This window comes from Lepidochelys kempii, chromosome 12 (assembly GCF_965140265.1).
Source record: "Lepidochelys kempii isolate rLepKem1 chromosome 12, rLepKem1.hap2, whole genome shotgun sequence".
NCBI classification, from domain to species: Eukaryota; Metazoa; Chordata; order Testudines; family Cheloniidae; genus Lepidochelys; species Lepidochelys kempii.
The window spans coordinates 35,254,188-35,266,592 of NC_133267.1; the positions used below are offsets into that span (position 1 = coordinate 35,254,188).

At 37.7% G+C, this 12,405-nt stretch overlaps 1 protein-coding gene across 4 annotated transcripts in view; it reads left to right on the forward strand.

Moving 5' to 3' along the window:
* Window positions 1-10,307, forward strand: part of USP10 (ubiquitin specific peptidase 10) — a 74,656-nt gene extending 64,349 nt beyond the window's left edge. For all 4 annotated transcript variants that reach the window (XM_073308088.1, XM_073308090.1, XM_073308089.1 and 1 more), the window contains 4 exons: window positions 1,297-1,462; window positions 4,734-4,878; window positions 6,313-6,378; window positions 9,246-10,307. In XM_073308088.1, coding sequence (XP_073164189.1) covers window positions 1,297-1,462; window positions 4,734-4,878; window positions 6,313-6,378; window positions 9,246-9,433 — 565 coding nt within the window. In that variant the 3' untranslated portion in view covers window positions 9,434-10,307. The remainder of the gene's footprint in view (window positions 1-1,296; window positions 1,463-4,733; window positions 4,879-6,312; window positions 6,379-9,245) is intronic.
* Window positions 10,308-12,405: the final 2,098 nt, after the last annotated feature.

The following is a 12,405-nucleotide window of genomic DNA, read 5'->3' on the forward strand; positions in this document are numbered from 1 at the left end:
CAAAGATTCCCCCCCGCCCCATCACATTGGATGATTTAGCGGGGAGGGATAGCTCAGTGGTTTGAGCATTGGCCTGCTAAACCCAGGGTTGAGTTCAATCTTTGAGGGGGCCATTTAGAGATCTGGGGCAAAAATTGGGGATTGGTCCTGCTTAGAGCAGAGGGTTGGACTAGATGACCTCCTGAGGTTCCTTCCAACTCTGATATTTTATGATTCTATGATTCCACAGTACCCCCGGCTTTTGTTGGCATCACAGTAACCCCAACTGAAGTTCTTTAAAAGAAAAATGAAAACAGAGTGATCATATGCTCCTCCAAGTGTATGATGTCTTGCCAAATAAGCCATGCGTAAATACACGCATTTAAATATGCTAACCAATTATACATGTTAACAAATATTAAACAAAATAATTGTACTTGAAATTGCATTAAAGTGAAATCAGGTTACTGAAATTGATGCTTAACCTTGATATTCGTATTGATTTTGGTAGCCCAATGTGCAGCAAAGCAAGGGATGGACTAAGGTCTAAGGTAAAGAACATGTGGGTGGATTCATAGCTGCATTTCAGTGTCCTCTTTCTAGTAGCAGGTGGATTGATTTTAAAAAGGAAAACTTAATATGATTTAAATAACAATTAAAAAAAATTTAAATTTGAAAAATCTTTTATTTTTCCCCAAAATCAATTTTTAGTCACCCTGACTAGTAGCTTTTCCACTGTTAAATTTTGAAGGATGACAATACAGTAGAACCTCAGAGTTATGGACATCTTGGGAATGGAGGTTGTCCATAACTCTGAGTAAAGCACAGTTTGGGCTACGGGCCTAGCACCAGACACTCCAGGCCAGGCTTCAGCAGCAGCTGAATGCCCTACTCAGTGCTGGCATGAGTTTGCAAGCTTGTTCCCCTCCCTGTGGGGTGGAGGGGTGTGTGTGTGTGTGTGTGTAAACAGCATGTCCCCCTCCTGGTGGAGGGTGGGGGTGAAAGTGGCGCAGACCCCAGCACTGCTTCTGCCCTGCTGGCTCTGGCTGTCTTGGGCTGGCAGCCCCAGCATTTTGCTGTAAGTGTCAGGTGGGGGTGGGGACAGGCAGCCCAGATGTGCTTACCTTTAAGATGCAATGTAGGTACCCTACAATATTTGCCTTTTTTTTTTTTTTTTTTTGGTCTCTGCTGCTACCTGATTGGTTACTTCTGGTTTCACATGGTGTCTGGTTGACCAGCCAGTACATAACTCTGGTGTTCGTATCTCTGAGATTCTACTGTAAATCTAATATTCAACTTTGTCTCCTATTTCTGTAGATCTGTGGTTTACCAGCAGAGTTCTAAGGAGTCTGCCACTCTGCAGCCATTTTTCACTCTACAACTGGATATCCAGTCTGACAAGATACGCACAGTCCAGGATGCATTGGAAAGCTTGGTGGCAAGAGAGTCTGTCCAGGGTTACACCACAAAAACCAAACAGGAGGTGTGTTCTGGTCTTGTCTGCTGGACCTTTTTATAGTCAAACATTGAATTTTAAGCGCTTTTCATACAGCTGTTGGTTTTTCACTAGTTGCTTGAACATTAAACCTCATGTTAAGAGGTGCTAACATTGCAAGGTATACTATAAGTGTACTACGTATTTAACATGTACAGTCAAGGTCACTCAAACAAGATGAGACACTAATTCTGATAAATGAAATTATTGACAGTAAATCAGTGTATTTGCAGAACTGGTGTAATAGTTGGTTTGGGATTTTGTGGGTGGGGACAGAGAGGCATATAAATTAAATTCACTGTTTGAGAAGTGGTAGTATGTACTGTCATAAGGAAAATAATTTTTCCCTAATTTTAAAGCACAGAAACTCAGGTGACCTGGGCGTTGCCAGACACTCCTAATAAGACCGATGTGCTTCAAAATGTTGGTGGGTTCAGAGTATTTCCTGGCTTTTGAAGTAGATATTTATAACAGTCTCATGACTCAGAACACTGACCTCTGTTGCTTTCTGTTCTTGGGTTAGAAGGAACAGCGTGGAGACCATCCGTAAGAGAAGTTCTCAAACTTCTTTTTGTACTATGGGCCTCATTTAACTACAATAGCATAATATCCATATGAAAACTACAACAATTGTTTTCATGCTAAAACTATTTTGGGAAAGCACTGTTTACCCAGCCAGCTCTCTGTGCATTGCAGTTTGGCAATTTCTGGTCTTGAATGATGGGATATATTATATTTTGCTTTGAGTTTCCTCACACTATTCTCATCTTTTTCTCTAGCTGGCTGATCTTATGGTCTATTTACTGTGTGTCAGTAAAGAATTAAAATCTACCTAGTCGCATCTGTGCCTGGTCAGCAGAAGGGGCTCAGATTAAAATCTCATGTATAGTGTGTTCTTAATTACCTTAAACAGACAAGAAAGCAAAGGGGGCCTTTGAACATATGGTCATTCTTCACAGAAGGCATTGTTTCCATATATCTTACCTACCTCACTGTTTATCTAAACATTCAGAATATAATTGTGACTGGAGAATGGATGGAAAACTATTTTCCTTGAAAAGTTATAGGTAGACAGACATCTTTTTTCAGGATTATGTATCCAGTCCTCTAATAGGAGTGGAAGTGCGAAAATATTTTAGGGATTTCTTCCCATGTGGAAGGAACATTTGCAATGCAAGCTCATCATAATTTATCACAAGGATTTTGTTTTACTAGTCACTTCTTTTTGGTTTTTGCTGCAGACGGTTTTAACCTCTTTAAGGACAACCCAGTGTTCAGTTATGGGTTTTGGAAGAAATGGGTGTTCAGTTTAGGAGCTAGTGATTTGGTCTAGTTTAGTGTTTGAGTGGAAATAAAAGCATCCAAAAACGCCTTTTAGATCTTTCTTTTTCAAAGGATATTCAGGAAAAAATAGCAGTTTTTGTATTACATGTTGTGAAAATATTGAACTTCAATAATTTTTAGTGCATACCTAGTGGTTTATAGTGTGTGTTAATTCTCAAAACATCATTGTGGAGAAGGCAGGTAGGTATTTCATCTACACATTTGAGATGGGAAAAAACCAAGATATTTAAATAACACCAGAAAGAGTATCAATGTTAGAGTTAGTGCTCAAGAGTTCTTGGATCCATGTCCTATATTTATAACTTTTCGTGGATTGCGGCCCCCCCCCCCAAAAAAAAAAAAACAAAAAACTTAAAGTATTATTAGCTAAGTAAAGCTTTAGTCCTCATTCTGTAGCAGGTGGGGATGCTAAAGTAATTGTCAGGTTGAAAGATTCTACAATGGTGTTGCTCTTCTTTTTTATGTTTAGTTTTAAATTTTTATGCAATATTCTGCGTTGAAATATGATCTTTAACTTTAATGTGAGAGCATCATTAACTGCCTCAGATTCTCAAGATTTTAAGCTACACTTTTTGTGGTTTCTCAGGTTTAGGAGTGATAACCAGGCACTGTAAATATAGCTTGCCCTTCTGATTCCCTATTTTCACTCCGCTTAAGAATCACGAAAGTTTTTTTCCCTTTGAAGTTAAAATGTTGGTGTTTAATCTCAGCCTAAGGCTTTCTTTAAAAAAAAGAAGAAACAACCATTTTTGAGGTATGAAAAAGATGTGTCCATTAATAAAACAAAATTAAAGACAAAAAGTGAAGACTGAAATATTACTCTAAGCCCTTTGTGTTTAGGGCAGTGGTTCTCAACCCGCGGCCTGCTTGCGGCCCAATCAGCACAGAGCTGCAGCCATTTTACATCCTCAGGACCATACAGATAATATTGGATGTGGCCCACATAACACCTTGTGGGCCACATATGTATAAATAGGTTGAGAACCACTGGTTTAGGGTGTTGCGGAGCTTCTAGGTATTTACGTTATCCTAGTATAGTAATACTTAAACATGTAGTCATGATGAAAGTCAAAGTCTGCCATCTGTAAATTCTAGCTGTTCATAACTTGTTTGTCAGTGCTGGGTACTTTGAAGTAAGAGTCTTGTAGCATAAAGGAGGCACCAGAAAAACGTTCAGTGGCTTTTCTGTTCCTATATTATGTTATAGTCATCAGTCCCGACCTCCTTTGACTAGATCAGTGACTCCGGTTTCATCCATTAGTCATGATCCTTGTGTGCTTATCTACATACAGTGCTGTGACATAATATGCAACTGGTCTGTGTGTGATATGTACTTACATTGGTACCAGTATTTCCAGCACTTCATAGAATCATAGAATATCAGGGTTGGAAGGGACCTCAGGAGGTCATCTAGTCCAACCCCCTGCTCAAAGCAGGACCCATCCCCAACTAAATCACACTGTGTTAAGTAATCCTGCAAGAACAAAACTAATCCATGGAAAAATGTATTTCTGAATCGTAATGTTGCACTCCATCATTTCCACCAGCTTTTTTTTCTGTTTCATAAATATATAGTTAGTCCCTAGATTAAAGAACCCCCACTGAAAGAACCACACATGGACATTATATTAAATTGTAATACTTTTTGCTTGAAGGTAACACTTCAGTGGGAAAATCCAATGCGCTTTAGAGGCTTAAAGTACACAAACAATGGGATATTTGTCATAAAACTAACACAATACAGACATAAAAATAACACAGTACTTTCAAGTGGCATACTTAGGTAAAATTCGTGTTCTACACACATTAGTCATGCTCCCTTGCTTTTTGTTTTCAAAAGGGTTGTGAACTTCAAGATACACTGATCCTAAAATTAAGATCTAATTTTAAAGCATTTTTGTGTTCTCTGTATTAGGTGGAGATCAGTCGAAGGGTGACCCTAGAAGAGCTCCCTCCCGTTCTTGTGTTACACCTCAAAAGATTTGTATATGAGAAAACTGGTGGATGCCAGAAGCTTATCAAGAATATTGAGTATCCCGTTGACCTGGAAATTAGTAAAGGTGAAGCTCTGAAATAAAACTTTTTTTGTTTTGAGGAAAAGAGAATGTTCTACGATTTCCAAAGGATAATAGTGAATTTTTGCAAGCTCAGTGTAGGAGAGACTTGATTTTTTTCTGTTGGGTTGTATACATGCGAAAACTCTTCTAATCTAAATGAAATCTTTATTATCTCGTGTGCCTTATTTTGTGTCTGTGCTAGCTGTGGATTAGGGGAATCCAGTCCAGTGATGCTCCAAGCTGATGTGCTCAGGCTTTATTTTACAGCACTTGCTGCCTGTACTGTCTTAATTTAGATCTCAGTCCTTCAAAGAACTCCACATAGGCAAACCCTGGAACATTTATCAGGCTCCATTGACTTCAGTGAGGGCTCATGCAGTTCCAGCGTCCAGCTGAGTGGAACTTGTAGAATTGGGGCCTAAGACTGTAAGCTGTTCAGGGCTGAGGGATGACTGTGTACCATGTGTTCGTACAGTGCCCTCCCTCAACTGATTAGAGTACCCTGGACAAGGTATAAATAATGAATAAAAATTCTTCAGCTTGGAATCCATCCAAAGAGGTGGTAAAAGCACCATAATAAAAACCATTGATCGGGCTGGAGAGGAGAAATGAGAAACTTTTTTTAAGACCAAACTATAAACATCAAAGCAATCAAATAGGTAGGTCAGATTTCAAGTGTTAATGCATTATAAAGTTTCTTCAGTTTTTAAATTTTAAGATCTATTCCTTTTTATAAAGTGTGTGTGTTATATGTAAACACCAGAATAATATATGTACCTTGCTGCATCGAATCTTTTTATTCTGACATTGACTGTTCAGTCAACCATTAGTTCAGATTGACCAATATTTTTATGCTGTCTGCAATATGTTCCAAGCTACCTGGAAATTGCAAGGCTAATTATGTAGGGATACATTATAAATGATGTGTTTACTTTGCCAGATAGTATAGTTTGATCTTGGGGTTTGTTTGTTTTTAAGACATACTGGGGAGGTTGAAATCTGTAAAGCACGTGTTACAGGTTGCTTTGGTCAAGCAAGACAGGCAACTGCTATATTCTTTACAATCTCTGCAGTTTACAGGCTGGCCCTCTCATCCTCCCACAAGAGGCATGGCAGGGGAGATAACTATGTCTTGGCCCTTTTCCGCCTCTCCTCTGTATCCCTGGGGTAGCTTTGAATGCTACTCTTGCTTGAAATCCCATATGCAAAGGCTGGTGCTCTGGCCATAAGAAACTAGAAGTTGACCCCCTTGTCTCCCACCACAGAAAAGACTTCAGTGTCTACAGTGTCAGCGTGCTGAGGTTTCAGCCATTTCTTTGATGTAGGAACCTTCAGATGAAAAACTATTTGATTCTTACTTGGAAGTAAATGTTCACCCGACATCAGTTAACACAAAAGTGTTTATCTTGTTAAAAGTGTTGGGTTTTGCTTTTTCAGAGCTACTATCTCCGGGTGTGAAAAGCAAGATTTTTAAAGGCCAAAGAACCTACCGGCTCTTTGCAGGTATTTAGCCGTTTATGTCACTCTATCCCAAAATATTGCATTACTTACAGGAATTCTGGTTGTGGAAATGTTGTAGTTACTGCTGACTAGGATTATAAAATGTTTACTTTAAATTAGTGATGTAACTTGCAGGGGTAGTAAGTTCTAGTGTAAAGTGACGCATAAGTACTGAATATTCCGATTATGTGATTCCTGTCACATTGTTTCAGCTTCTGCCTAAGTAACATAGGATCACAGTTCTGTACCAGATCCATCCTGCACAGGGTATATAGATACTTGCTTTTCAATGAAAGAATGCAGACTGCAAAGCCTCTATTAAGATGCATATAGGTCTGCTCTGTCTCAAGTGGTGTACATCAATATTCATTTTTTCTCAATGAGGTTAAATATTAAGTATCTACTCTTCCGTGAGTATTATTCATTTATGATGACACTTAACACAAATTGTAGAGCATAACTGTTATTGATGATGAATTGGTGTTAGTGACATGCGACTCGAATGGTAAATACATCTTGTGTAGCCAGAAGAACATCTACAACTTTAATTTCGCTATATTTGACACATACCACTGATTTGTAGGGTAACTTTTCAGATGTCTTTTAAAATTGCCAGTTTGATGTTGATTCATTGCATCGTTCTAAACACTTTCAAGATGAGTTCTTCTTGCAGTGTATGAATAGCATATTGTATGACTAGGGAGGTGCCACTGAGTTGACTGTTACATAGTGACATTTTTATGGTAGGAATATATTGAAGTAGCAAATGAAAGACTGTTGTTGGTATTAAAGAATGGAAACTGGTGTAAATATTCAGAAGCATTTTATTAATAAACAAAACATTAATTTCCACAGTTTTTAAAAACTATACATAGATTAGTAAGATTTGCACCTGCTTATTTGGATTAGCATCAGAAGAAAAAGCTCAGGGGGCTGGAGCTTTTCACTTCTGGGTCACCAGTTTAGTTCCAGCCCTGGTGGGCTTGTGTGATGAGGTAGTTTGGATCCAGTTCTGTTTAGGTGGTATAACCAGGTTACAGAAGGTACCATCAAGACTGGCAATCTCAGCGGAGGGCAGCAGTTACTTTAGTGGAACAATTCTCACCTCTGGGGTGAGCTTCCCAAGACAGGGTTGGAGAGCTTGGATAAAACAGTATGAGGAAATTTGCATTGCTACTGCCTCATCTTTTGTGACTGTTCTGTAGACACACACACCATTTCAGTCTCCAGTCCATTATTGTTAGTCCAGAACTTTACACACACGGCATGCACAACTTGTACAAAATTTTAATGTCTGAAAAGAGGGTTTTTTAGAATTAAAGATATTTCTAATTAAAAATATAACAAGAGGTTTGCCTAAATATTACTCTGCAGTAAGATAAAATACAAACTGCATCCTAGAAAATCTTATAGGGTAATTTCTATCCTAAAGAACTCTTGAAATATACCAATAATTTAGAATGTGTATACTGTGTACCATAAATCATGCCTGTCTACTTTGTTTAACTTAAAGTACTCATAATATGTATTTGTCTTCATAGAAGTGTAAACAAAATCAGAGTAAATTTAAAGTGTGGTTCAGCTCTGAAAGGTAGACTGTGAAAATGACACTTTCCTACTGCTACTTGTTTTTACTGCTTTGTTTACTCCTCTTAGCATTGCAGAGAGAAACATAGCTAACAGAATGAGCTGGATTCTGTTCTTCCTTGTGCATTATTACCAAAATTATATACCAGTATAATTCCAAACAGTTACACCTGTACAACCCCAGTGAAGGCAGTAAAAATCCCCAGGTGTAGTTTGCACAGGATCAAATGGACCTAATTTTGCTGCAGAACATATTACAGGTGGTGACATTCTCAAAGTAAAGAATCAAACTTGGTTCCATGTTGAGATTGCAGGATTGGCACTCACAAAACTAACAAACAAACTATGCACATTCAAGTGCTTAGTATAGAGTGATTCTTATGGAATCACTTTTGTAGGGTGGAACCATAATTTAAGCAAAATTAAATGGGTTAGATGGGGAGTATCTTATGTTTGTAATAAAGACTTTTGAACAGAGAGTTCTGATATTGTAAAGTTTCATAATGTTCTCTTGTACATGAAGACTTGAGGTTTTATGATTAGATATGAATGAAGGTTGACTCAGGCTTTTGGTTTAAGTCACAGAGATGTCTGAAACTAAATATTGTAAAATACCTACTTTGATCTGCGAACAGTTAACTTGGTGAAGATCGTTTTGACTTGAAATGACAAACAGCAACAAACTGGACATGTAGGAGATTTCAAGCAGTTATGTTTGTTCTCAACTATTTACTAAGTTTGTCAGCACTAACTGAATTTTCTGAAGCTATGTTGAATTGTTGCAGGAAGATGGTCTGTCAATCCCATTGGTCTTTTCCTGTGAAGTAATCCTTCCCTGAAAGCCGTGTAGTAAATGAAAAATATCTATCTTAGACCTTTGGGACACTTGATCTTAAGAATATATTTTTCACTTCTTTAGAATCCTGAGTTTTTGTGCTGCCAGTGAAAAATCACTAGCATCACAATAGGTTTGTTCCTTTGTAAGTGCATAAAATTATGACAGTATTTGCTATCGTATAGATAATGCTGGTATAACTTTAAGTATTTGCAAAGGCATTTCTAAAGGTTTTAGTGGCAAATACTGTATAAGCATAACTTCAGTACAGGATAGCATGTAAACATGCCAGTCAACATGTAGTTAAACTCTTTAAAAAATATGTTCTTGATTTCATGTGAGTTGGGAAGTTTGTTTGAATTATGAACTTAAACAGAGGAACATCTTAGTAAATTTCTATTCCTGTTTTGTTTCCAGTGGAAGTATAAACATTAACTTCTCTTTGCAGTTGTCTATCATCATGGAAACAGTGCAACTGGTGGCCATTACACTACAGACGTCTTCCAAATTGGTCTTAATGGCTGGTTACGCATTGATGACCAGGCAGTCAAAGTGATAAATCAGTACCAGGTGGTGAAGCCGTCTGCTGAACGCACAGCCTACCTCCTGTACTATCGCCGAGTTGACCTGCTGTGAAACTTCCCTCTTTATGCTGTGTGTGCAAGATACCTGCTTTGTAGAACGCCAACTATCACTAACTTTTTTCCTCCTTTAAATGCTCTTTTGAGTGAATCCTTTTTCCCCCTGCAACTATGGGATAGAGTGAAAAAGGAATCTACCTTGGGGGTTGTGCACAACATGGTTTGTGTGTTGACTTGACTTTGCAGAATGAAGTCATTAGGTTGAAAGACTCAGTCTCACGAATCACAAAAAGATAAAATATTTCTGAGTTAATGCTGAATCCTAAGATGATAAAGGGGGTTTGCATTTGATTCCCACTTTCTAATTGCATAGTAGAAGAAAACCCTGCACCAGCAACAAAACTTGTAGATTTCTGTGAAAATAAGTTTTATCTTTACTTAAATAAAAAAAACTAAAAAAAAAAAAAAAACCCTCTCTACTCCCCCAGTAGTTTTTGATAAATGATAAAACATGAGCCAGTGTGTATCAGGAGACAATGGTTCTGTGCTTCAAAACAATGTACAAAAGTACAAAATGCAGAGTTGCTGGTTCCTAACAGGAAAAAAACCACATTTTAATAATTGTGCGATGAGAAACTGCTTAAGTACACATTGCAGATCAAATATTTGGAGTTAAAATGTTAGTCTATGTAGATGGGTGATTGTAACTTTATTGCTATTAAGAGATTTCAAACTGCATTTATGCTTCTGTGTACACAAGATTTTAAAAAATGGGCAAAATAATGAAGATTGATATTTCTTTAAGTCTGCTTTGTTTAATTTTGCTGTCTGCTCTCCTATAATGTTGAGTTCCTAATTGTACACAGTTTAGTGATATCTAGGAGTATAAAGTTGTCGCCCATCAATAAAAGTCACAAAGTTGGTTTAAAGTTGTGGGGTTGTGTTTCTTTGACTTTGAGTGTAAATTTCAGTTGTGGAAACTCTAGTCTAGAGTTACTATGCATTTTCTAATTTGAAATAATGCTATTTAGCAGGATAAAATTCACCCTGGTGCAGAGGGCACCAGAAGACCTATGTATCATGTAGGCCTTATTTTGAGGATTTAAGTGCAGGCTCCCTCCCCTCAGGGGTGCTATGATACTCATGAAAGCATAATCATTACCTGATTTTAAAAAAACCATGCCTACTAAGTCAAATGAGTTTTGCATTTAAAAAAAGAAAAAAAAGCAAATTGCAGGAAAAAGTTATTTTCTCCACTGTTTTCCCTTCATGTTTTCAAAATGAAGTAGCTGCTTTATGTTCCAGAAAATTTCTGTAGCATTTCCTTAAGCTGCCTAGATCTCTCTCTTCACTTTTTATCTCTTTGTCTGGCACAGGCAGGACAGTTTCTTTCCATCTAACTTCTCTGTGATTGTGCTGCTTTTTACTGTTTGTTGAAAGAACTGTACAATTTGCCTTTTTAGTACCTCTAAGGTGTTCATAGCCCACCTATTAATATAGTATCTGGTCACCCTTTTTGTGCTATCTGTTTGGCTTTTTCGTTAAAAGGCAATTAACCGTGTATTTGTACAGCACCTCACGCAATGTGGTTCTGGTCCAGGACTGGGCTCCTATGCACTACAATAATACAAGTTGTTAAGAAGAAGAAGGGGCTTTGGTCACCACGCCATAAAGGAGGAGTGGTGGGAAAGTGTTAATCCACAGCTTCAGCTTTCAGAATCTCTTCATCCAGGGCTGATCCGAAGAGGTGCCCTGCACCTTCAATTTTCATGGAAGTTAATCAGGCCCTTATGTCTACACAGTCATTCAATGAGGAGCAGTAAAACTTTACACTTTAGCTTTGAGAAAATATTGGCTGCCTCTCTCAGTAGAACTTCATTTAAGTCTCCCTGATACTGAGAAAACTGATGTTGAATAGGAGAGATTGAAAGTGACTTAAAAAGAATGAACACACATTGTATGCTGAACCGTGATCCTCAGTCTTTAATGTATTTCTTCTATTAAAACGTTAAAAAGAAGTAAAAATTATACTTCCTTAGCTGCAAGTGTCTATTACAAATCTTTCATTAGCTATATAACTATTCAGTGAAACTGGAAGAAAACCTTATTTTGGATGCTATAAAATCAAATCTTGACTAAGATTTTAAGAAAGAAGTAACGATGTTCCCCATGATTTGGCCAAATTCAAGTTGGACAACCACATTCTCCCTACTGAAGTTTGCACTCTTGCTTTAGTTGGATTCTTCACTTCATTTAATTGTTGGGAGGAATTGCTGTGCATTGTTCAACTGCTGGTGTCTCCCATCCCAGAGGTGGGGGCATTTAACAGTCCCTCTATATAGTTTGTATTATACACTGAGTGTGGTTTGGATGTAAGTTGCTATACAGATGTTTGTTAGAGCTGGTTGGAAAAGTTCCAATGAAACTTTTCCTTCGGAATTTGCTGAATCAAAACCTAAGCACTTCGTGAAGACAGTTTGATTTTGACAAAATTCCACTGAAAACCAAGCAGGGTTCTTGTGGAACCTGACCTGCCAGGTAGGTTTCCTGCCAGTTCATGTACCTGGCAGACTGCCCCAGAGCCCAGGCTCCTAGAGATGGGCAGAGAACATTCTTGTTTGATGGAGAAATTTGCAAATTTTGAACAAAAATCACTTGTTAAGTTGTTGAACCATGGTCACTAGCAAATGTGACTTCTCTGTATGTGATGAGACTTTCAGATTTTGTGAAACAAAATATTCCATAGTTTTTTAAGATTTCTACTCTTTATAGTTTCTGTAGAAGTTAATTATAGTGATATTTAAAAAAAAAAAGCTGAACTATTAATTCTGCAATTACAAAGTTTCTTGTGCCGACACTAGTAATCCTAGTGTGGAGTTATTAGAACTGGACACACAGTGAGAAAATAATCTTATTTCTTCACTTAAAACCTGATCCAGCAAAGCAAAGAGACTATTCACAGGCTTAAAGACAACAGCATACCACCATCATATTAATCCATCCATTATAACATTAAATACATATATA